Source organism: Haliotis rubra, unplaced genomic scaffold, assembly GCF_003918875.1.
Source record: "Haliotis rubra isolate DU_JTF1 unplaced genomic scaffold, ASM391887v1 Scf175, whole genome shotgun sequence".
Taxonomy (NCBI): domain Eukaryota; kingdom Metazoa; phylum Mollusca; class Gastropoda; order Lepetellida; family Haliotidae; genus Haliotis; species Haliotis rubra.
The window spans coordinates 1,122,835-1,149,483 of record NW_025765725.1 but is presented as its reverse complement, the minus strand read 5'-3'; the positions used below and the strand labels follow the sequence as shown (position 1 = coordinate 1,149,483).

General features: G+C 41.4%; 1 protein-coding gene across 1 annotated transcript in view; it reads left to right on the top strand.

Moving 5' to 3' along the window:
- The window catches only part of LOC124272963 (E3 ubiquitin-protein ligase ZNRF3-like), a 78,806-nt gene extending 54,499 nt beyond the window's left edge, over window positions 1–24,307 (top strand). The window contains 8 exon segments of the mRNA XM_046708204.1: window positions 8,530–8,604; window positions 11,978–12,127; window positions 12,678–12,764; window positions 15,629–15,826; window positions 17,048–17,091; window positions 17,093–17,148; window positions 19,079–20,617; window positions 22,622–24,307. Of these exon segments, the coding sequence (XP_046564160.1) occupies window positions 8,530–8,604; window positions 11,978–12,127; window positions 12,678–12,764; window positions 15,629–15,826; window positions 17,048–17,091; window positions 17,093–17,148; window positions 19,079–20,617; window positions 22,622–22,683 (2,211 nt within the window). The 3' untranslated portion in view covers window positions 22,684–24,307.
- Window positions 24,308–26,649: the final 2,342 nt, after the last annotated feature.

The following is a 26,649-nucleotide window of genomic DNA, read 5'->3' as shown; positions in this document are numbered from 1 at the left end:
CTTGGAGACTAGGTGTCGCAGACTAAGTGTCGTACTTGGCCCTGGGTTGTGGAACATCTACAGAGGTGTTTTCATGCAAAGAACAGATTTAGGGTTGATTTTTGTGGAAATGGATGGAACTATTGACTGAATCGGATTTAATGGTTGTGCTCATGTCTTGTGATTTTCTGCTTGATAGTTGCGAACAGTGTGTATGTATTTTGATCATTGATTTACATTGGATGAAGGAAAGTTGATGGTTTGGATTTTCTTGTGTTGATTTTATTCATGATTTTGTGGTTGAGATTTATAACTGTAACCATTTATAACTGTAACCATTTATAACTGTAACCATTTATAATGATAACTCGCCTCCTCCATCATCATCGTAAATAAACTTTTTGCAATTTTAATGTCATTTCCATAAAAACTATTTGTGGTGTCTGTTCAGCCCTACATGCACATATAAATTGTAATTATCTTAATTTCTGGCTGTGTAAATATCTAGTGTAAAGATTAGAAAGAGTGAGCTGAATTTGTGTATGTATTTCCTTATGATCAAATCATGTTCAGTTCAAAATCACTAGGATTTTACTGGTCTTTTGTGGAACTGTTGTGTAAAATTGTGTTTCATTAGTCACTTATACAGAACTCAACGAGATATTTTTGTTGTATGTGTCACTGAAGACAGGAGTCGGTGGGGTAGCCAAGTGGTTAATGCGTCCGCTTGCAATGCTTAAGACCCGGGTTCGATTCCCCATATGGGTACAATGTGTGAAGCCCATTTCCAGTGTTCCCCGCCGTGATATTGATGGAATATTGCTAAAAAGTGGCATAAAACCATACTCACTCACTCACTCACTCACTAAAGACCGCTATTGTCAGCTGAGACATCATGGACAAGTATTACCTCGTACATTATGATGATGATGATGATGATTCTGTTTTTGTGGAACAGCCTGAAAAATTTGAAAATTGTATTTCATTAGTAAATTTTCCAGATCAGTACTCATCAGAGTGACTGCTCAAAACTCATGACATTACCACTTAACTAAAATAGTCAGTGGTTAGCTAAATTTCATTCTCAGCTCCCTCCCTCACTTGCCTCAAGACCCATGAAGAACCAGGTTAGTAAGAGATGACTGACAGGATCTGAGTTAGAATTGATCTTCAGTAACCCAAGCTTATCAGAAGAAGCGACTAAAGGGATCGGGTGGTCAGGCTCGCTGACTTACTTGACACATGTCATTGTATCCCAATTGCATAGATTGATGCTCATGTTGTTGATCACTGGATTGTCTGGTCCAGACTCGATTATTTACAGACCGCCGTCATATAGCTGGAATATTGCTGAGTGTAGCTTTAAACAACAAAATCAGTATCCTTACTCCTATACTCATCCACCTTTACACTGCCTAACTCTCTCACTGCTTTATTGATTCACTCACTCACTCATTCATTCACTCACAGGGGCGATGAGGTAGCCTAGTGGTTAAAGAGTTTGATCGTCACGCCGAAGACCCCAGTTTGATTCCCCACATTGGTACAATGTGTGGTGTCCCCGCCATGATATATCTGGAATATTGCAATAAGTGGTGTAAAACCAAACTCGCTTGCTTGCTGGCTCACTCACTCACTCACTCACTCACTCACTCACTCACTCACTCACTCACTCACTCACTCACTCACTCACTCACTCACTCACACTCACTCACTCACTCACTCACTCACTCACTCACTCAACAAACTACATTTCACCCAGGCTTCTCAGATGTTCACTTGGTACTGTCTGCCGTCTCATTTGTCTACTTTGGAGGGGCATAGGTGCACATTTAACAGTGTATCAGCCATCACACTGACCTAACAACTATTGATTACCTTTGATTTTGTGAGTGCTGAAACAGCTTCAAGCTACTTTAGCTGTTAGATAGATACATCAAGGGGGATGTTGTGTATTTAATGTACATTGGCCAGCTTAGTTTGCCTTGATATATAATAGGCAAGTATAGGTGCTGCTTTAATGGCCGATCAATCATCAGACTGCTCCGAAATATTGATTACTTCATTTGATAGCTGTTCATCCTCAGAGAACAGAAATCCATGCCAAAGTTCTTTCAAGTCTACTGAGGCATGTTGCCCTCTCTCAGTTTAAGTAGTGTTTTTTTGTTTTATGTGAAAGGCAAATTGATGTATATTGTACTAGTACATGTGAAATGATCTGTGGCTTTATTGAGGTTGAGATTTATGAATCTGAATGTGCTTGTTTCAGATAAAGTGTGCACATGTCGGCCTGTCCGACTCGGGTCTTTGTCAGATGACGTTAAATCCTGAACTTTGTATTGTCCAATCTGCAGAAGTCGGTATTCCCAACGATATCGATACACACATTCACGCCAAACCACAATAACATTCCTCCCAAAATCCCTCACTGAAAACACAGACCATCATCCACGGAAACTTTTCAGCGCTAATATCAAACAGCAGCTCCTGATAAAATATATGAATCAGGGATAATGTGTGCTTAGTGTATGATACACGGAGATCAAAGTTGGAAGCTGTTACACCAGGCTAATGTCGGTGGTGAGGCGGTAGTGAGATGGGCGAGCGGCAGTTTTCACACAGACTGGGAGTATAGGAAACATGACCTAGATTTAATCAGGTAGGACAGTATACCAACATCAAAGACACGGCCTCGCCTTTGATGTAGTGTTGAATCCTGTCTCTGATAAATAATAAACTGGGTGGTATGTAAGACGGAGTTAGTACCCTTGTGTATTCCTGGTCACACTGTATGGGCTGAATAAACGATATAGGATATATATACTTACCTGGCGACAGTTGGACAGCGACAGCCCTGGTTATGCCTGAATAATCATTTTGTGTTTCTTTCTTTAAAGGTGAAAGTACTTTTCTTTTGGCAACAGCATAAAACTGAGTAAATAACACTCTGTTTGAACTTATTTTTATTGTGAAAAAAGGTCTTTTTCATCTTTTATGGAACATTCATTAAAAGTTTTGTTTTTATAAAACACAAATAGGTTTTTGTTTTCCTTTTGTACTCTGCTTCTGCAGCAAGAGAGCCCATGAAAAAGCAACGATTGGCTGGCATTACTTCAAAGTTGTCAATTGTGAAGAGTCAGTGAAGGAGTAAAGACTTTGAAAGGTTTCAAACATATGGGATGTGAATATGTCCTTACATGCAGAATTGTAATGACATCATGGAGATTTAATTTGAGTCAATTTGCTATTAAGTGAACTGCCTCAACAAAGAGATCTATGACTCCAAAATATGTGATATTCAACTGTGTAATTAATGTTTAATGCATGTTATCAAAAGTTGGATATTCCGTCTTGTGTTATGTCACGACTGAGTGAGTGATGGAGAGAATGTTGAAATAGATATGCTTCATATGTAAAAGTACCGGTATCTTACAGTGATGCTCTAAAATACAAAGTAATATTGAGACAAGGGTTAGGATGGGCAACTCTGGTACTCTAATTGGGTGAGGTGAGGTGAAATTGGATTTAACGTCGTGCTTGAGAATATTTCGTTCATATGACGACATGCATGCGCGTGTGTGTGTATGTGCGGCTGCTTGTACTAGCCCAGACTTAAGCTGGTTTTATAGTGCTAGCCCACTGAGATACCATGCCGCAGTGAAGCATGGATACCCCACTCAGACACATTATACTGACTCTGAGCCGACCAGACCTTGTTGTACCCATTAATGCCGAACGCCAGGCAGGGACCAACAAGTACCATGTTTTAACGTCTTTTGGTATGACGCGGTCGGGGATCGAACCCGCGACCTTCCGCTCTCCGGGCAGACACTCTAACCACTACACCACGGAGGCGGTCTCTAATTGGGTTGATCCAGAGTAGGACCTACATCCCACAGGATTACCTGGACCTTAGTCTGTCCTACAGACCCTGAAGCAAATATATCCAAGAAATCCCACACAATTGCAAGTCTATAGAAAATGTGGCAAGCCTAGCTTTCCACAGCTTCAGGAAAATGAAGAAAGTCTCTGGGCTCCTTTTCATTATACTTTATTTTTTTCACTATGAGCTTTTTTTTCGCTAAAATGTCTTCATTTCAGAGACTAGTGGTTAGTCTACCTGGACCTGTGATTAGTCATGTGAAAACAGTAAAACTCCACAATCAGTTTTTATAATTGGAAAATTTTATTTCCTGACTCCCAGTTACAAATAAGGCAATACAGTGAAGGGACTGTAAAGTCTTGTACAAAGTCATTATAGAGGTCAGTTTGAACAGTGGGATACAGGAATTTAAAAAAAGAAAAGAAAAGACACTACAACACACTACAACTCATTCACTCGCCAATCACTCATTGAATGTTCAAACAATTACAAAACATTTTGGGGTTCCACATTATCAAGACTAACTACATGGTCATCAATGGCAGGTAGAGAGAATTCAAAAGATCACTTGAAATTTGCAAGATCATGATATAACATCCAGTTTTCATAAAACATACCTTCTTCGCTTTTACTAAAAGACATATTCTTTTCAATGAGATACCTATTATGTATCTACATGTATTGTCTAAAGTGTTTATAACTAAAAGTAATTTTAATACTTTACATTTATGTATGACTGACTGACTGATTGAGTTTGGTTTTACGCCGCTTTTAGCAATATTCCAGCAACATCATGGCGGGGGACACCAGAAATGGGCTTCACACATAGTACCCATGCGGGGACGAGCCAACGCTTTAACCACTAGGCTACCCCACAGCCCCACATTTATATATGAAAAACTTAGCTAACAATAATAATAGATCAAAAACATTATCAGTATATATTTTTTCTCATTCCAAACACAATAAGTTGTAGGTCAAAGTTCATGGTGTGAACATGCAAACATTTTTCATCAGTAATTTTAGAAAACATTGCCAAAAGGCTGGAACATACTTCAAGTTACTCAGGTGTTCCCATTTGTCTCTAAGCAGGCATCTGTTCAAACTCTAAACCGGCATTCGTTGAGGCCAGCACAAAAAATGCTGGTATAGAGGGCATGCCAGGTTAGAAAACTTTTCCTTTTTCAACCTGAGATTGATCTACTGTGTGCCGTAAAATACGACTGAACAACGTGTTGATAGTCATCATACTCTTTATTGATCAATAAAGATAACATCCGGTAAAGCAGGGAAAACATTCACACGACAATTAATTTATAATATAAGTGACATGTGTCGCTCACATACCTAGGCCTAATCCTTATCCATACTCCTTTTATCAGGCAACATCAATGGGCCAAATGATGTTGAGCCAAGATACCAGATGCAAGTTTAGAGAGCGTTAATTACTGTACAAACAGTCAGATGGGCAGTCTTTGTTGTGCCAAAATACGGAAAAGACTCACACTGGATTAGAGGTGTGTAAATCATCATAAATTAACTAGCTTCTGCCGGGACCAAATTCTAGTGCTGATACTGAGAGCATGCCGGGTTGGAGGGCTGCCGGTATAGAGGGCTTCCACTGTATGCTCGACTCAAAGCTTCAGTCAACTCTAGTGTGTACATGATCAGATCATTTCATGTGTTTATCTAAATAGTTTTTGTCATGGGTCAAGGATGCTTCCAAATCGAACATTTTGTTCCAAACTCTGGAAATGTGCAGTCATTAAGCCATACCTGGGTAGGGTTGAGAAACAGAGATCAGGTTCCCTGAATAGCAAACCCGGAGTTGTCTCTGTCCTTCCACTCAGTATCGTATGTGTTTTTATATCCTAGACATTCACTGGTTTAGACTGTACTTATGTATATTCTGTTCCAATTATAAGCTTGTGGCAATCGGTGGAGTTGATATATTGTGGAATGCTGAGTATCGATGCCCGGCTGATGGAGCTCCTCCACTGAGAGTGCCATGATGTAGTAGCCGCGTGTCTGAGAAAGACTGACTGCATCTATCCCAGTAGGCACCTGTTAATCGAACGCTTGATCAATCTGTCTGGTTCCTCCTCACTAGCCGAGTAATGGACAGGGCGGCTGTCTGGAATTACTTGTTTCATCAAGTTTATAGTGTCACAGTATCACTCAGGTGATAGATCAACTTTAACGTGCTGTGTACGATTAACTGAGCTTACTTAACATTATACTGATTTGTGGGTACAATGTGTCAAGCCCATTTCTGGTGTCCCCCGCTGTGATATTGCTGGAAGATTGCTAATAGCTGTGTAAAACCCCACTCACTCACTCACTCACTCACTCACTCACTCACTCACTCACTCACTCACTCACTCACTCACTCACTCACTCAACCACTCACTCACTCACTCAACCACTCACTCAATCACTCACTCAATCACTCACTCACTCACTCCACTCTCGGCTCAACCACTCACTCCACTCACTCACTTACTCAATCACTCACTTACTTAATCACTGACTCAATCACTCACTCAATCACTCAATCACTGACTCACTGGTCAACCACCAACTCACTCACAAAGGTTCCTTACGGGATAAGTTTTGTGGTAAACCACTAGTGCCTACCTGGGCTAATAAATGGGTTTGTAATTAAGACACTAAGTTAAATAATAGCCTTCAGCAATATACTAGTCGTATCACAACAGTCTGGTAGTAGTCCAGTGCGGATCACACAAACTCGTTATTGATGGTTATAAGCAGCATCCTGTGCTGGACCATGCTGTTGAAGGTCAGGTAAGTATTAGACTGATGGCGTCCTGCTGTAATCCCTGCTCCATCATGGGTGCTGGTATGAGCCGGCCAGGGTCAGAGTACAATATGTCCAAGCATACTTGGTTCACCTAGTCCATTTCTGGTGTCCCCAGCCGTGATGTTGCTGGAATATTTCTAAAAGTGGCGTAAAACAAAACTCAGTCAGTCAGTGGTTCGCCTAGTGGCTGCAAGAGTTGTATTCTCCCAAGGGAGTTGAGATTGATAATACGAAATTCCGATGAGACTGACACCCAATGGTCGAGGGAAAAACAAAGCACCTGTGAGCAGCCAAAATGAAACTCGGCGCTATATAAATAGATAATAATATAATATATAGTTTTATGCTAACAGGTAGTCAGTGACATTTCAGGTTTGTAAATATTTAGGGGTTTTGTGATTATTGCAGTTGTAATTCAAGCTCCACTTTGAGACAAAAAACAATTTTGCTGAAACTACTCAAGAGTATATATACCTCCGTGAGCTACTGATAGGACTATAACTCTTTCCCTCATTTTTCCCCCTCTCACGTTCCAACCCCCACCCCTGAAGCAACCTATGCGTGTTGTAAGAAACAACTGAATAGATCATTTCTTCAGAGTGAGTGATATTCATTGCAGCTCATCATAATTTGATTGCTCATTATGCCAATCACTGGATTTTCCGTCTAGATTGTTTACATTATAAGTTGTTCACTGGTCTTGACGGGGACATGGGCTGATGTACCCTCGGTGTTTGTTTTTGTTCCCTGAGCCTGAAGGGTAATTTTGGTAATTTTGAACTGTTTGAAGCAAGGGTATCGGATCATAGTATGGAGTACCAGATGGCAAGAAAACAAATTTAGAGTTATCTCCCTTCCATCGATTTGCATTCGCAAAACATCGGTAATTTCCGTACGTCATACGTGATTCAATGTAATTCAAGATAAAGAATTACTACGAAGTACCAAATGAGTTCGGCATTCCCATCGGGGTACATAGAAAATGTTACTCGCTTGTAAGCGGGGTACATTGAAAAAAATAGAAGAGCACTCAGCCAATCAGAAAAAGACATTTATGTGTGAGGCAAGATAAATTTATCTATAGCTTGATCTGCTACAACACAACCAAATGTAATGGACCCAATTTCTGCATTTAGAAAAATGAATTCTTTTAAAAATATCCTAACTTTCATTTACCTGTTTTGGGAATTACACTTGGAATGATGTATTACACAGTAGTCTGTGGTTGTCAACAACTTGATCAGCTTAATTGAATAGCTTTGAATAATCTGTGTTAAAAGCATGTGTTTTCTCTTTGTTGTGTCGTTGATTTCTCACAAGGACTAAAGAACAACAAAATCTCATCAGACACATCCTAATCTAGACTAACCCATAGTCTCTGAATTTATATAATTTTGATTGTAACAAGTAAACCCATTTAAAGTGAAAAGGGCTAAAGGGCTAATACATCCCATCCGGGATTCGAACCCACACCCTCAGAGTCAGGCACCTGATCGCCAGTACACAAAGTCCTCAGTCTAGATTACCATACGGCTTCCATTTTGTGGAAGTTCTGGTGGCTGGGCGGGTTAGATGGCTGCCTTGTGTGCTGGCGATTAAGTGCCTGACACTAAAGGTGTGGGTTCGAATCCCAGTTGGGACTAAACCCAACAAAAGTACTAGGATCTATACTTTACTAAGAAAGTGCAATCCCAAATATAACATATGTTACATTTGACCACTTTCTAAATGGCATAGTGTAATCTGGGTTCAAGTAGGATTCATTTCCTCCAATCGAACCCTGCCCTGTTTCTTGATCAATACTATATTCCTATTTACTGTACTGAAGATGGTGTCACTGTTGCAGGCACGACGGGCCATACAGCGGGGAGCTACAGCTGTCATCTTCGACGTCTCCGACAGTCCCGATGCTGCTGTTGAGGTAGGCCATCTGAGACTCTGGTCCTGCTGCTGGCACGACATGTCTGAAGCTTGTCAATAACAGCAGAAACATATACTGCTCATTCCAACAATGACTGACTTCATTGCTGAGTGCATTAGCACAATTTACTTTTCCTGAGGCTCTCTTGTCGTGATTTGCAGCAAGACGTGTACATAAATGTCAGAATGCCGGAAGCGCATGGAGCTGCGTGACATCTCCAAATACATTTGATAGAACGCCTGTCCAAATAATTTTTTAATGGTCCAAGTTTGTGTTTGTTTCGAATGTGATACTGTCACATTTTCTCCATATTTGTCAATGAACATGATGCGCCTTTGTTTATTATCCACGTTATTGCTCCTGGTCTGCTGCACAATCTACCATAAAAAATTCATGTGAATGTTTAAATTTTGGACACATAACTAAAGATCCATTTTTGCTGGGGACTTTGGTTGTAAGTATTCCTGGACTGGTCAGTGTGGAAACCTTATATCTGTTATTGAATACAAGGATCTTGCTTGTCAAAATTCAATGGTTTGTGTGTGATTTTTGTGAAAATCTTTTATTTTTATATTGTTTAGTGTCAAGCAGTTATGTGCTCCTGCAATTTGACTCCACTCTTGTCTGTGAGTCCACAAGGGGGATGGGTGGAGTATATTATAAGTTGTTCACTGGTCTCGAGGAGGACATGGGCTGATGTACCCTCGATGTTTGTTTATGTTCCCTGAGCCCGTAGGTTGAGGTATCTTACCGAACTCTTCAATGGTAGTTTTGAACTGTTTGAAGCACAGGTATTGGATCATAGTATGGAGTACCAGACGACAAGAAAAACAAATTTAGAGTTATCTCCTTTCCATTGATTTGCATTTGCAAAACATCGGTAATTTCCGTACATCAAAAGTGCTTCAATGTTATTCAACATAAAGAATTACTACTATGAAGTACCAAATGAGTTCGGCATTCCCAGCGGGGTACATAGAAAATGTTACTCGCTTTTTAAGCGGGGTACATTGAAACTAATAGGAGAGCGCTCAGCCAATCCGAAAACAACATTTATGTGTGAGGCAAGATAAGTAATGTGATGTATTGTGTCTTGTCTTACCCACATGAAGGCAATGGGATGGCCTAGTGGTTAGAGTGTTCACTCATCACGCGCCCAAGACCCGAGTTCTAATCCCCACATCTGTAGAATGTGTGTAGACCATTTCTGGTCTCCCAACCAACATATTAATACGTGGGATCCTTAGTTGCAATGTAACATCTCTGTCAAAATATGGACGAAATATAACATGATACCATTTCGGTGCACTACCCATACAAACATCCAGTGGTTCCAGTACAAAATCCTACACCATATCCTACCAACTAATATCTGTTTACAAAGAATGAGCTATACCAAATCAGATAGATGTGACTTTTGTTCCTACAAATCAGATACATTGCAGCATGTGCAGAATGTGATCTTGTACGGCCATTGTGGACCAAACTGGAAGGTTGGCTAAAAGAAAAAGCTCAAATAGAAATTCATTATATTAAGTAAAGAATACTCATTGTTTTCCAGACAGAAACAATGACCTACTAAACATGATCATCTTGATTTTCAAAAGGAATATATTTGACCATAAACAGAAACGATTGCCAACCTTCCAAACATGAATATGTAAAGTCCGGGATTGTTATAATATTACTAAATGTGCAGCTGAAATGTCAAATAGAGTCGATATGTTTTACAAATTCTGGTCTTCTTGTCATTCTCTGTTCATGTAAATGTATTGTGTTATTGATACCAGTATTTTCTTTGAAATAAAAGTTTAAATTTAAAAAAATAAAACAAATAAATTCTGGTCTCCCCTCTCTGGTCACCCAAAATTCTATGCCATCATGTAAATATATTGTACTTATATTCCATCATGTAAATATATTGTACTTATATTACATCATGTAAATATATTGCTGATAAATACTATAAAAGTGAAACCTTTCATCTATCAGGTATCAGTGTTTGATTGTGTTAAGTATGTGTGCTTCAGTTGGATGAGATGGGTGTGATTTTGTAGTGATTGTAGGTGTGCTTCAACTTGACATAAGTGGGAAAAGGCAGGCAAGCCAGGTGGCTATATTGCAAGTAATCAGCCTGTTTTTCAGCCTATGGACTTTAAACTTTGTACCTGATATGTGAGGTGGAGGTGAAAGTGTGGTGGGCAATTTGGGTTGTATACACCCAAGGGAGTTGACAGTGATACCTAAAAATGCATACAAACTGGTCGTGGAAGAAATCAACCATATTTTAGAGGATACAAATATACATGTGGATATGTAGGATGTATGAATGTGGGTAGAAACGTTTTGTTCTTCAACAATATGAAAATCTTCAAGCATTTTCGGGGAAAATTTCAGGGTTTTCTTCAGTAAGATTCCAGCCCCCTCCACTCCCTTAGAATATCAACTGGCTGCTCCGTAACTGATGATTATGTGATTTTAGATGTGTTTCAGCAAGAACAGATGTAGGTGATGAAAGAATGTTGTTTTTTAATTTCTTCAGCTTGACTAATAATAATGAGGGTAGTTATACCACACAATACTCCACACCACAAAGGGGCATGCTCGAAGTGCGCACAGACATCACAACATTATTACTCTGGATAACACAAGCTGTGTGTTAGGTATTGGAAGGTTATAGTCATATGATTTATCTCATCGGATACCCAATTTCTGCTGGGTGAACAGAGGCAATTTTGAACAAACTCACTTGCCTTACACTTTTGTGTTTCGTTGTGGGGCAGGACTGAAGTCCTAGAAACTCTCAGGAGTCAAATTACCAAACACAGTCACCCATCCAAGGACTCTCGCAAGCTCAACGTTGCTTAACTTCAACTGATTTGTGACCGGAGCTCTATGCACAGGACCACGAATCACCACAGATGTAGGGGATCTTAGAATGCTTTTTAGTGTAATTCAACCTGACCAGATGTAGGTGATCATAGAGTGATTTCAATGTGCTTCAATCTGAACCGATGTAGGTGATCATAGAGTGATTTCAATGTGCTTCAATCTGAACCGATGTAGGTGATCATAGAGTGATTTCAATGTGCTTCAATCTGAACCGATGTAGGTGATCATAGAGTGATTTCAATGTGCTTCAATCTGAACCGATGTAGGTGATCATAAGTGATTCGATGTGCTTCAATCTGAACCGATGTAGGTGATCATAGAGTGATTTCAATGTGCTTCAATCTGAACCAATGTAGGTGATCATAGAGTGATTTCAATGTGCTTCAATCTGAACCGATGTAGGTGATCATAGAATGATTTTCAGTGTGCTTCAATCTGACCAGATGTAGGTAATCATAAAATGATTTTTAATTTGCTTCAGCTCGAGAGTGTGGTTGAGCCTCTTCATCGTCCGGTCATCATCATCCGTGGCCGTGAAGCTGCAAAGCTGATGAACATTGTGAACACACAGGACCAGGCCCAGCTACGCCTCATCTACAGTCCCGCTGACAAGGAGGACAGGGGTGTCGAGGTGCGCTTAAGTGTCCTGTACAATCATGACTACCCCTCTTATCTTACCCTCATGATGTTAGAATATTGTGATCTGCCAAGTTCATTTCATGTTGATAACATGTATCCAGCCTTGGCTGGAAATATATATGTGAGCAGGGGAATAAAACCTGACTTGACGAAAACAGCCTGCTTGTGGATTTTGAGCTGGAAAATATATCTCTTGCACCCTGAAGCAAAAATTCTTTAATGGCAGATTGAGACATGTCACTAAGGTAACTTTGTTGTAGCAGTATCCGTTAATGTGATTTTCTTATAGCCTTCAGGTTTTATACCACAAGGCAAAATATGTCAGTTGAACAACTGATTTGTATCAACTTTCCATTTGTTTCTGTTTACCATTCAATCTTGCAGTGGCAGATTGAAACATTTTATTAAGATTAACTGGCTGAATCACATGTATGTGTGGTTTGGGGCATCTCTTGCTTGGTATTGTACCAAGAGCAGCAGGACTAAACTCTTGTGATACCACTACAACTCAGGTATTTCATTCAGGGCGTGTTGTGTTGTAGATCAGCCGGAAGGACTACTTCAACATGGGCATCTTTGTGGCTGTCTTTGTCATCTTCTCCCTCATCTGTGTCTGTGTCATCCTGAAGGTGAGTACTCTCTTGCATCAGCAGTAGTCATCCTGAAGGTGAGTACTCTCTTGCATCAGCAGTAGTCATCCTGAAGGTGAGTACTCTCTAGCATCCGCAGTAGAGTCATCCTGAAGGTGAGTACTCTCTTGCATCAGCAGTAGTCATCCTGAAGGTGAGTCCTCTCTAGCATCAGCAGTAGAGTCATCCTGAAGGTGAGTACTTTCTTGCATCAGCAGTAGAGTCATCCTGAAGGTGAGTACTCTCTAGCACCAGCAGTAGTCATCCTGAAGGTGAGTACTCTCTAGCATCAACAGTAGTCATCCTGAAGGTGAGTACTCTCTAGCATCCGCAGTAGAGTCATCCTGAAGGTGAGTACTCTCTAGCATCAGGAGTAGAGTCATCCTGAAGGTAAGTACTCTCTAGCATCAGCAGTAGTCATCCTGAAGGTGAGTACTCTCTTGCATCAGCAGTAGTCATCCTGAAGGTGAGTACTCTGCTGCATCAGCAGTAGTCATCCTGAAGGTGAGTACTCTCTAGCATCAGCAGTAGTCATCCTGAAGGTGAGTACTCTCTTGCATCAGCAGTAGTCATCCTGAAGGTGAGTACTCTCTAGCATCAGCAGTAGAGTCATCCTGAAGGTGAGTACTCTCTAGCATCAGCAGTAGTCATCCTGAAGGTGAGTACTCTCTAGCATCAGCAGTAGAGTCATCCTGAAGGTGAGTACTCTCTAGCATCAGCAGTAGTCATCCTGAAGGTGAGTACTCTCTAGCATCAGCAGTAGTCATCCTGAAGGTGAGTACTCTCTAGCATCAGCAGTAGTCATCCTGAAGGTGAGTACTCTCTTGCATCAGCAGTAGAGTCATCCTGAAGGTGAGTACTCTCTAGCATCAGCAGTAGAGTCATCCTGAAGGTGAGTACTCTCTTGCACCAGCAGTTGAGTCATCCTGAAGGTGAGTACTCTCCAGCATCAGCAGTAGAGTCATCCTGAAGGTGAGTACTCTCTAGCATCAGCAGTAGTCATCCTGAAGGTGAGTCCTCTCTAGCATCAGCAGTAGTCATCCTGAAGGTGAGTACTCTCTAGCATCAGCAGTAGTCATCCTGAAGGTGAGTACTCTCTAGCATCAGCAGTAGTCATCCTGAAGGTGAGTACTCTCTTGCATCAGCAGTAGAGTCATCCTGAAGGTGAGTACTCTCTAGCATCAGCAGTAGAGTCATCCTGAAGGTGAGTACTCTCTTGCACCAGCAGTTGAGTCATCCTGAAGGTGAGTACTCTCCAGCATCAGCAGTAGAGTCATCCTGAAGGTGAGTACTCTCTAGCACCAGCAGTAGAGTCATCCTGAAGGTGAGTACTCTCTAGCATCAGCAGTAGAGTCATCCTGAAGGTGAGTACTCTCTAGCATCAGCAGTAGAGTCATCCTGAAGGTGAGTCCTCTCTAGCACCAGCAGTAGAGTCATCCTGAAGGTGAGTACTCTCTAGCATCAGCAGTAGAGTCATCCTGAAGGTGAGTCCTCTCTAGCACCAGCAGTAGAGTCATCCTGAAGGTGAGTACTCTCTAGCATCAGCAGTAGAGTCATCCTGAAGGTGAGTACTCCATCCTGAAGGTGAGTACCAGCAGTAGAGTCATCCTGAAGGTGAGTACTCTCTAGCATCAGCAGTAGAGTCATCCTGAAGGTGAGTACTCTCTAGCATCAGCAGTAGAGTCATCCTGAAGGTGAGTCCTCTCTAGCACCAGCAGTAGAGTCATCCTGAAGGTGAGTACTCTCTAGCATCAGCAGTAGAGTTGTTGATGTTATTGTCATATTAATTCTAGTAACATCAACACTGGTCCTATCTTCTCAACATACTAGACAGCGTGGGTTATGCGATTGTCTATTGTGTCACAATTTTCTATTCAGAGTTGCTTCCCTTCATTATGGATTCGACCCGTGAAGATCTGGGGTAGAATAGGTCTTCAGCAACCCATGCTTGCCACAAAAGGTGACTATGCTTGTCGTAAAAGGCGACTAACGGGATCGGGTTGTCAGGCTCGCTGACTTGGTTGACACATGTCATCGGTTCCCAATTACGCAGATCGATGCTCATGCTGTTGATCACTGGATTGTCTGGTCCAGACTCGATTATTTACAGACCGCCGCCATATAGCTGGAATATTGCTGAGTGCAGCATAAAACTAAACTCACTCACTCACTCATTATGGGTTTGAAATCCAGCTTGGCTATGATGTTTTGGGTTTGTCCACATCATACACATCACTACTTGCTTGAATCTTGAATATTTTATGAGAGCTTCAAACAGTTTACTGTTTATGTCTGTGGAGTTGATTTGACAATTAAATAGATTAAACACTTTGTATTATGTGGAATACCAATGTTTGGTAACTGTATGTAAATTGATAAAATTCAGAAAGAAACAATGTGGAACAAATCTACATAGTAACCTACTGTTTTATGCATGTCCGTGTTTCTTTTTGTTTGTTTGTTTGTTGTTTAACGTTCGACTAAGCAATATTCCAGCTATATGGTGGAGGTGTGTTAAATTAATTCTGGACCAGACAATCCAGTATCATCAGCGAGCCTGACCACCCGATCCCATGAGTCGCCTCTAATGACATGCATGGGTTGCTGAAGATCAATTCTAACCCAGATCTTCATGGGTGTTATTCTTTTCTAAGAGCAGGAGGTGAGAGTTGAAACTTCTGCTGTTCATGCTGAAGTCATGAGTTTGATTCCCAACCTGTTTTCAATGTGTGAAGCTCTTCTTTGTGTGACCAGCCATGATAGTGGTGAAGCGTTGTTAAAAACAGCATTAAACATTTTCTACTAAACCAGAAACATTAAACATACTGCTTCATACTGTCTGATGTATATGTTGTGTATTTCAGGTAAGATGGAGAAACAGGGAACGTCAGCTGTCCATGACCAATCTTGCCAAACGAGCTATTGCCAAGCTAGAGACGAGGAAGTACATACCGAAGACGACCAAACACAAACATGTAAACACACCAGACTCCGACTCCAGCCTTCAAAGCTCCGCCTCAGAGAGTTGCGCCATCTGTCTGGAAGGATATCAGGAGGAACAGGTAGATGGACAGACAGATGCAAGAATTATGATATTTCTCTTCTATCTGTACAGATTCCTTCCTTCAAATAGTAATAATAATAATTGTAATAGTCCGCTTATATGGCGCTCATATCCAGGCACATTGCCTGCTCATGGCGCTACATACATTACTATCCCTGGTCATAGGACGCTATCGTACTTTCCAATAATTCTTCGACTCCCAGGGGAGCATACAGCCATGCTGCCTGTTAGGCGCAATGAACTAATCACTCACATTGCCAGCACATCCTCATGGGTACCCATTTTACAGATGGGTGAGCTGAGACAATGTGGATCTTGTATCTGGTACAAGTATCTTGTCCTACTACACAAATGTGCACACCTCAAGACCCGAACCTAGGTGCCTCCACCGGGATTGAACCCGGGCCTTCAGCATGATAGGCAGACGCCTTACCACTGCAGTATTGCGCTCCACTTGAAACATGTTGGATGTATTGGTTGCCATACTCATGCATGAAGACAAAACATTTTCATAATTTTCTAATAAAGAAGGGGTTGTGGTGTAGCCTAGTGGTTAAAGTGTTTGCTTGTCACGCCAAAGACCCTGGTTCGATTCCCCACATGGGTACAATGTGTGAAGCCCATTTCTGGTGTCGCCCTAATATTGCTGAAAGTGGTCTCAAACCCAACTGACTCACTCACTCTTACTTACTTGAGGCATACTGAAGCAGAACTCACTGTGCAACCCTTAATGGTGCCAGAAGGCTATGCTTTGGGGGTTTCGATTCCCAGTTCTTCATGATTATGTTTTAAGGTTGGTCAGCAAATTAGTAAACATCTATAACATCTATTACTTGGTATTTCCTCTGACATCAAGCTGATGTGTTGCGATATGCCTGTAGTACAGTCCAAATCTCGCTGTCAGAATCACTGCCGCACTCAGCAATATTCCAGCTATATGGTGGCGGTCTGTAAATAATCAAGTCAGGATCAGACAATCCAGTGATCAGCAGCATGAGCATTGATCTACTCAATTGGGATACGATGACATGTGTCAACCAAGTCTGTGAGCCTGACCCATTAGTCGCCTTTTATCACAAGCATGGGTTACTGAAGACCAATTCTAACTTTTTTGAAGCTAGAAAGAACTATAGTGTGATCATGTATGAGAGGGTTCCTCCAATGATGAAAGGTTTATAATTAATTCTACTTATACAGCTTTCCTACTCTCTGTGTTTAGGTTCTGCGAGTGTTGCCATGCAACCATGACTTCCACCGCACGTGTCGACCCCTGGCTCCTCAACAAGGGCACCTGTCCTCTGTGTAAGGTCAACATCACAGGTAAACAAACTAACGGGAACAGAATACTGTATTAGCTGAAATAGAGACACTGGCAACTTTGAAAGAAAATGGAGAAAATTATAATGGAAACCAAACACAGTGAGGCAAGGTGAGGTGAAATGGGGTTTAAGGTCATACTCAAGAATATTTTGCTCATATGACGACATGCATGCACGTGTATGTGTGGCTGCTTGTACTAGTCCAGACTTAAGCTGGTTTTATGGTGCTAGCTCATTGAGATACCATGCCGCAGTTAAGCATGAATACCCCACTCAGACACATTATACTGACTCCAAGCAGACCAGTCCTGAAGAAGTAGCCCAGAAATGTTGTGTTATAAAATAAAAAAGTTGCCATCCATATACTCATCTTATACAGTGCTTGTTGTACCCATTAATGCCGAGCGCCAGGCAGGGACCAACAAGGACCATATTGTAACATCTTTTGGTATGATGCGGCCGGGGAATCGAACCTGCAATCTTCCGCTCACCGGGTGGACGCTCTAACCACTACACCTTGGAGGCGGTCGCAAACACAAGTGTAATTTGTTGCCAGAGATTGATTGTTGGAGAACAATCTTTATCTTTGTTCAAATGTTGCTGAAACTGAGACATTTTCAAACTAATACCCCTTCTATGATGTGGGTTAGTCTTTCCCCAAACATCCGAAGAGGGCAGGGTGACACAATTTAAAAAGGGACACCCTTATTCCAACTGGGACAGGCCATGGCAGATTTCCAAGTATTATGTTAAGTTATTCATGCATAGTGTTTCTTAAAGGCTCAAAGAGCACTGTTATTTCACTTAACTTCAAAATGAAATAGAAAATAAAAACCACCAAGTGTTAGTATTGAAAAGAAGGGCAGGGCATCAAATAAAAAAGACTGCGCCCTGCTAAAAATGCCGAGGGAAAACTGAAGGGGTGATGGGGTAGCCTAGTGGTTAAAGTGCTTGCTCATCACGCATTGTGCGGCTAAAAGTGGCATGAAACCTTACCGATTCAACCCCTCTGTACTGTGTTTTCTGTAAAATATCTGTAATAAAAGTAAGAAAATATGTCTTGTTCATTTTTGTGGTAATGACTTGACACATGTAAAAAGGTTAGTTCGAGATTGGTGCAGCAGTTGATGAATGGATGCCTATTGGAGTAGGTAGGGTGGTTGGTTGGTTCCTTGTTTAACGCCGGACTGAGCGATAGTCCAGCTGTATGGCAGTGGTCTGTAAATAGCCTGACAATCCAGTGATCTGTTGGAGTAAGGGCTCAATAGGGCAAATACAGTATTACAGAGAGTTGTGGGATGTTGCTTCATGTTCTTGTATTGTCGGGGGGAATAAAGGAATATGTAATTATGGGAAGTCTTTATGCAGCCCACCATTCCTAGATATGTTTGACTGGTACCATATTGGAGGTGATGATGATGCTTTTTGTTCATGGTCTTAGATTCAAATTGTACAGTGATTACTCAACGTCTTGCACCAGTGCCATTTATTTGGGCCGTTTCCACCCACAAACAGCAGTCTGATCAAGACCAGCATCTAGCAACCTTTTCTCAAGCAACCTACCTCACTTACCCTGACAACATCAAAAGCTTTGGGTGCCACCATCTTGAATATAGTCTGACTCTTAAGAGATCTTGTTATTTATTTACAATCTCCATTTGAACAGGGTACTATGACAGTGTTGTGGTATCCATAGCAACGAGTCAGTCAAACGCGACTCAAACATATCGTGGCAAATTGTCTAGGATTGTGTAATGAATATAGTACTTGAATAAAGGAAGATATAGATTTTACAGTTATTGTAACATATGAACCCCCCTACAATATTACTTTGTTTTGGTGTATTTTCACAATCTTTATGTTTCTCTTAATGTTTTCTTTGTTTACACATTTCCATACATTACTTTCATTTTTCATAATGTTTGTTGCAGCACAAGTTGAACTGCCCCCAAATGAAGTGTCTGGTAACCATGACAACAACACTCAGAATCCAGGCTATTCCATCGTCTCCCCATCTGGTCAGCGCAGCAGCTACATGCCCCTGCAGTACCTTCCCCGAGACTTTCCCCCAGCGCCAGTTCATGTCATCCCAAACCATCATCCCCTGTTACAGACCACCTGCCCGTCGTGTGAGGGAACTGTCGGGTCCTCGCAGTCCTCCACCGACTCTTACATACAGCAAGGTTTCAACACTCACACTGAACACTACTACCAAAACATAGACTGCATTCACAGTATTCCAGAGAGGAGAATGGTGGTTGGATCATATCGACGTTCGGTCGGACCGTATTTTCCGTCCCGTCTGTCCGCCACCCATGTAATGTCACCGTCTTGCCAAGGTCAGTGTGGGTATTCTCACCGAGCTGGTCCTCATCGACAGTTATTCTTGCCAGTGCCACAAAGTGTCCGACGTGCGTGTGAAAGTGAGGCTGAACGTGAGGCAGTGCGAGCTGCGAGTATTGTTGCAGTGCGGGGCAGCAGTAGCTCGGATCCTAACCCGAGCGACACAAGTCTTGAATGTGATTGTTGTAAGCAGTCAGCTGGGTCGACTATGTTTGACAGCAACAGAAGCACGTACGGCAGTTCAGACAATAAGGACTCAAGTGACGTGAGCAGTTACGATTCTTACTTCTACCGAGACCACAGTCCCCAAAGCAGTGGGGATGAGAAACATCATCTGCCAAATGAGACAAAGTTACCTTCGGTCCATGTCCGACCCTCATGCGGATTAGGTCGGGGGAGACGGGAATCAGATCACCGGGAAGCTGCACAGAGTCATACGTGTAGGTCACGTGACAAGAACAACCTTGACATTGTGAAACGAGAAAAATGTGCTCAGGAACGTGTGTGTGATACATGGCAAAAACTTCACAACTCTGCTCCATGTAATCACAAAAAGTCGGACACTAGTCATATTCTCGCCAACACTCGGCCACACGAGGGAGCTGGAGCAGGGCCCTCTGTCTGTCGAAGACATAAATCATCTGTGATATCTATGCAGAGAAGTCGAACCTTCTCATCTTCTCGGGATTTTCAGTCAGGGGTCAAGTTCGGTTCAACTCTTGACCCTCAAGTGTGTATACGACAACATCGTGTTAGTGCTCCATCCCAAACGTTTAGAGATAGTGCAATTACATCCTCCTATACTCGTACACATAGCGGCGGGATACACTTCTCCGCTACACGCCGCTATTCTCTGTGTCTTGACTGCAAGGGAGGTCACCAGGGTCACGTGTCTTTCCGTTCTAGGAATTCTCATGCATTTAACCAGTGGAATAGCAGCGGGTCACATGGTGCTAGCAGCCGACCCAATCGGCTGACAGTGTGTTCAAGCAGTATCCGTGCAGAGCGCGGCTACTCCAGACTGGTGCGACCGATGCCGTATCGGCCAGTGGTATGCGAGATGTGTCGCCGGCTCACCCACGTGCCAGTTCCCCGCCGGTCGGTCGTCTTGTACACAGAGCCACAAGGTAGGAACTGGCAACTGTATATATACTTCTAAAATAGTTTAAAGATCACCAGGGGTGGTGGTAGCCTAGTGGTTAAAGTGTCCACTCGTCACGCCAAAGATCCGAGTTCGATTCCCCACATTGGTGCAATGTGTGAAGCCCGTTTCTGGGGTCCCCCACCATGATATTGCTGGAATATTGCCCAAAGCGGGGTAAGACCATACATACTGACTTGTAAAGATCGCCAGACCCTTTCATACTATACTGTAGTCCATATGTCACTCCATGACAGATTAATGGATGCAATGTGAAAGAATCAGGTATCCATTTTTCAGTTGTTTACGTCATCAATATTTCACTTTGGCTTGACTCATTGGTAAACAATATCAACCAGACTTCAAAGCCAATATATACTGATGGAAACAAATAAGGGAACTCCTTCATCGCATTGTTCTTTATTAATTCTCAGATTTTCACCCAACTTGCGAAGAGTCATGTTAAATTGGTCTTCAGCAACCCATGCTTGTCATATGAGGCGACTAAAGGGATCGAGTGGTCAGGCTGTCCAACTTGGTTGTCATTGTATCCCAATTATGAAGACTGATGCTCAAAGTGTCCATGGACCCCTCCATGGTGTAGTGGTTAGAGCGTCTGCCCGGAGAGCGGAAGATCGCAACTCGTCATACCAAAAGGTTGGTACACAACAAGGACTGGTCGGCTCGGAGTCAGTATAATGTGTCTGAGTGGGGTATTTATGCTTCACTGCAGCATGGTATCTCAGTGGGCTAGCACTATAAAACCAGCTTAAGTCTGGGCTAGTACAAGCAGCTGATGCTCATATGGCGAAATATTCTCAAGCATGACGTAAAACCCAATTTCACCTCACCTCACCTCACCTCAAAGTGTCCATCACAGGATTATTTACCGACTGGCACCATCTGATACGGTGGAATATTGCTGAGTGTGGTGTTAAACAACAAACAAACAACATCAGAGTTTTACCCACAATGCAATGCAAAGCTAACGTAGAAACCTGGAAAAGAATTTCTTGTGTTCCTTTAGTTGTTTCCCTCCATATATATATATTCATGTGTGATGCAGTGAATACAACCATGTGGATTCTGTATAGAAACACTCAAATATGGACTATCATATACATTATGGGTTTCAGGAAGGGGTGGTTATCTAGATTGTTATTGAGCAGGACTCATTATAGTGAATACAGTATTGAAAATTTTAACTATAAATTGTGTATTTATAATACTTATCCTATCTCATGGATTGTACTCTCTCTCTCATGATTGACATGAGATAGGATAAGTATAAAAATAAATTGTTTTCTGGTTTCAAACCACTGGGTAGGTGGTCAAAATAAAAATGAATCAAAAAAAAAAAATTAATGTCAAAAAGTGGTTTCCTAGAAATATGGGCAGGAAGTCAAAATTCTGAAACAAAGAAAGACCAATTTCATGCACTACCTTGATAGAGAAGTCTTGGGGGTATTACTGAAATACAGTCCAGAGACATGAGTGAGGAATATATCCTGTTTTCATGATTATTCCATATTTTACATAATTGATTAGCATTTCTGGTTAGTCATTTAAAGTGCAAATAATTCAATACCATTTTGGGGTGATTATGTCAGTGATGTGAAAATCAGACCTTCATTTGAAACAGTGAGCTGTATGAACAGCACTGTGATTATATTCACAGAGAAGGGGGTCAGTAATTATTATTGAAAACATTTCAACAACATTTTAACCACTTGATATCTGAAAACGGATTAAACTTGTGTACAGTTCTAATAAGCCCAATTTGTCAGTTGTCAGTGAAGTAAATCAAGGGCGTGGAGCGATTGTTACAGGGAATACGGTAATGAGAGGTTTTTGATGTGTTGTCCATTTGTGACCTGTTTGCATTTCTCGGGATATGCACCTCTTCACCCCCTCCATGTCAGGCAGGCAGCCATTGATTAATGTCTGAGGAAACAATGTATTAATCATTTACAATCTCTTCTTTTTTCAGGCGCTTTCATCACAATCCCTCTTGGCGAGAAAGAAAAGTACGACCCTGAGAATGGCGTGTAGAGCAGCGGACACTCATGACAGGGACTTGTTGTTATTGTTTATGTTTGTTACCATGGTTACCTCATTACCTCAGTCACGTGGTCAGTGTTAGCGCTGCCCCATACGCAGTGATTGGGTCATTTGTTGGTGTATTTTACAAGATCGCATTTACGACGTCACAGGGCACAGAATGGTGTTGAAGAAAACAGATAAACAGGAACGTGATGTTATTATTGTCTATAAAATGTAATGACTTTGTGACAGTTCCGATGTTCTGTTAGTTTATGTCAATGTGTGATATTGGGTAGTCTCTGTAATACCCATAGCTGACTACAGGACTGGCACTGCTATTCTGTTGGGGGTCAGGTGCAGTCAGGCAGGGAGATTTTTACAAAGTAATTAGTTTTTGAAAATACTGTGAAAATATTGTGTTACTTCAGGTTGTTCAAATAAGGTTTGCTGGATGTACAGATATGAAATTATGAAAAAGACTTAAATTGTTCGTCTCTTCCTCCTGCCTTGATATTGCTAAAAGCGGCGTAAATCTAAACTCACTCACTCATCTCCTCCTAATGGAGAAAAAAGTGCAAGTTTTAAAACACCCCTCCTACCATACTGAATATTTAATGGTTAAAAATAGCCTGATGTAACAAGCAGTGGATGTGACAAAGGATTTCACATATAGGCCATCTTCAGATTTGCCAGACATCACTTTAATCAGGATTAGATTGAATGATGAATGGCACTACCATTCCTTGTGTCGTCATGTTCACCTGTCTCTGTTGTGTTCACCTTGATGTCAATATATTTCTCCAGACAAGGGTTTCACCTGTGTTTATATGTGATATGTTAAACAATTTTTTGATTTCCAGATGACATGAAACTGACAGCAGAAACAGTTGTTTCATTTGTAGAACAACATGGTTGTTATGGTGATGCGTTTACAGAACCTTTTAAGTCATAATAACAATTTTCAGTTTCAAAACCTCAATACGCCGTCATGACAAAAATCAAATTCTTGAAAATAAAAATGTGATTTCTTGGAAAAAATGGAATTAAACACCCAATACATTCTACCTCACTAATAACAAATATAGCATTGTATGATTAACTTACAAGGGCCATTAGGGGATTAGAATTAAGAGCTTGTTTTGAATCTGGGCATCATTCTTCAGAGAACAAAAAGTGTAAGCGACTAGGTGAAGGGCAGAGGACGATTGCCACAGAGAGCTAGGACACCTTCAAGAGAACGGTCCTCCTTGAATTAGATTTATTGCAATTCCTAATGAGCAAATCGGCATTATTGAAGTTAAGAAATATTGTCTAGTTCTCAGATCTGAAATATGTTTGTTACAGTTTGCTAAACAGTCAGGCAAGGGTTCTGCACTAAGATCATGTGTGTGGAATGTAGTGTATTTTGTACTTGGATTGATAAGGGAAGAAATCTCTGATGCAGTGTCGTGTATGATGTTTTGTAATCCAGTTGGAGATATGGTGTCCAGCTGGAGGGTAGATAAACCAAGCGTTTCATGAGGACAAACACGAAGTACATGTGGTGCTAATCTGGATCACAGGGTTCACAGTGGTATTGGACCAGGGGAGATAACTCTCATATTTACTTCTCACTCTTGTTGCAGACCTGAAAGAAAACTGGTAGTGCATTGATGTATTTGATATATATATTTATTTTTTCTGAGTAAAGCAAGGAAATATTGATTAATTGGTATATTATTGTTGAAATTGGGTATAGGTTGGAATGTACTAATTAGCAGTAATGTGTATAATCACTTCAAACAACAGCATCTGACGTTTGATGATCTTACAAAGACAAAATGGTGAGATCTTAGTGGACAAAAATCTTTTCTTTTTTCAGTAGTTCTTAGGTGTGGAATATTTGGATCAGTAATACTCTTGCATTTTCAAGTTATTCTGCTAAAAGGGTTTTGTGAGATGACAATGATTACAAAAGGTTAAAAGCATAGGTTATGATAAGATGTCCCACAGTAGACTGTGTGACTCTCACCATGGCCACAGTATGGAATTCACTGCCAGTCCGGGGTGAGTGTTGAACACCTTCAGCCCCATCTCTCTATATTCTTGGATCTATGTACCTACTACATGTGTCAGTCTTGCCAACACACCAGTCTCTGTTGAGCATTTATAGATTGTGATTCAAGATGTTGAAGGGGTGCTTATCTGAGGTTCAGAGATGCCAAGCCCAAAGTGTTGTAAATAGTCTTTTCAAGGATCAAAATTAGTAGTTTGACCTTAAAAATAGTAGTCAATTAAGTACTTTAAAACCATTACGGACTCGGAGAAAGATATGACACCAAATAGAGAGTGAAGCTTTAATTTCACACACCTCCACAGCAGATTTATTTAATCGACGAAAATATATGTTTTTGTCTATATATCTGAATTTTAATGAATTTTCTTTAAATTTGGTAGAATTTCTAGAGCAATCGTATTGGCGTAGTTTGAGGCTAAAATTCGTAGCGACTACGATAAAATCATACAGGTTGGCATCTCTGGAGGTTTAAGGAATAGTCATGATTTCATTGAAACATTGATTTTTGTGTAGATTAATGGTTGGAATGTTCACTTGTCATGCCAAAGGTCTGAGCGTGATTCTCTTGTGTGAAGTTTGTCTCCCATGCTGGGATATTGCTGGAGTTTGGTTAAAAATGACAGGACTTCCAACTCACTTGTAGAAAACACAGTTAATGGGCTAGATGTGTTTTTTGAAGATCTGTGAAAATTTTCATACTTTGGATTAACACCCCTTCAACAGACAGTTGATAGATTTTATTTGTTCTCTGTCTTTTTTAGGGCATTTGTTTGTGGTCAGCATTCAAGGAATGAAATGTCTGTATGTACCATATTTCACCATGCAAACTTAGTATATTTCAGTAACTGTTTCACAAGCGCTGATTTCATAATGTGAGTCATGTTTGTTGTCAGTGAAACATCAGTGTTTGTGGTTTTACCATACACACCAGTGGGATACAGGATTACTAAAACAGTCCTCTGCACAAAGATTGCTAAAAATGCATAGAGGAAACACTAGAACCAATGTTTGTTGGAGTGAGTGAGCGAGTTTGGTGTTACGTCGCTTTTAGGAATATTCCAGAAAAATCATGGGGGAACACCAGAAATGGGCTTTACACATTGTACCCATGTGGATGGTTTGTTGGAAGGCGTGACAGTGACAGTATGGATGGATGGTCCTTGGCAACCTCTGTTTGCTGGAAGGCGTGACTGAATGGATGGATGGTCCTTGGCAACCTCTGTTTGCTGGAAGGCGTGACTGAATGGATGGATGGTCCTTGGCAACCTCTGTTTGCTGGAAGGCATGACTGAATGGATGGATGGTCCTTGGCAACCTCTGTTTGTTGGAACATGTGACTGAATGGATGGATTGTCCTCAGCAATCTATGGTTGTTAGAAGATGTGGCTGAATAAATGTGTGATCCTCAGCAACCAATGGTTGTTGGAAGATGTGACTGACTGGATGGATGGTGCTGAGCAACCAATGGTTGTTGGAAGATGTGACTGACTGGATGGATGGTCCTCAGGGACCAATGGTTGTTGGAAGATGTGACTGAATGGATGGATGGTGCTGAGCAACCAATGGTTGTTGGAGGATGGTTGACTGAAGGATGGATGGTCCTCAGGGACCAATGGTTGTTGGAAGATGTGACTGACTGGATGGATGGTCCTCAGGGACCAATGGTTGTTGGAAGATGTGACTGACTGGATGGATGGTCCTCAGGGACCAATGGTTGTTGGAAGATGACTGACTGGATGGATGGTCCTCAGGGACCAATGGTTGTTGGAAGATGTGACTGACTGGATGGATGGTCCTCAGGGACTGGATGGATGGTCGCTCAGGGACCAATGGTTGTTGGAAGATGTGGCTGACTGGATGGATGGTCCTCAGGGACCAATGGTTGTTGGAAGATGTGGCTGACTGGATGGATGGTGCTG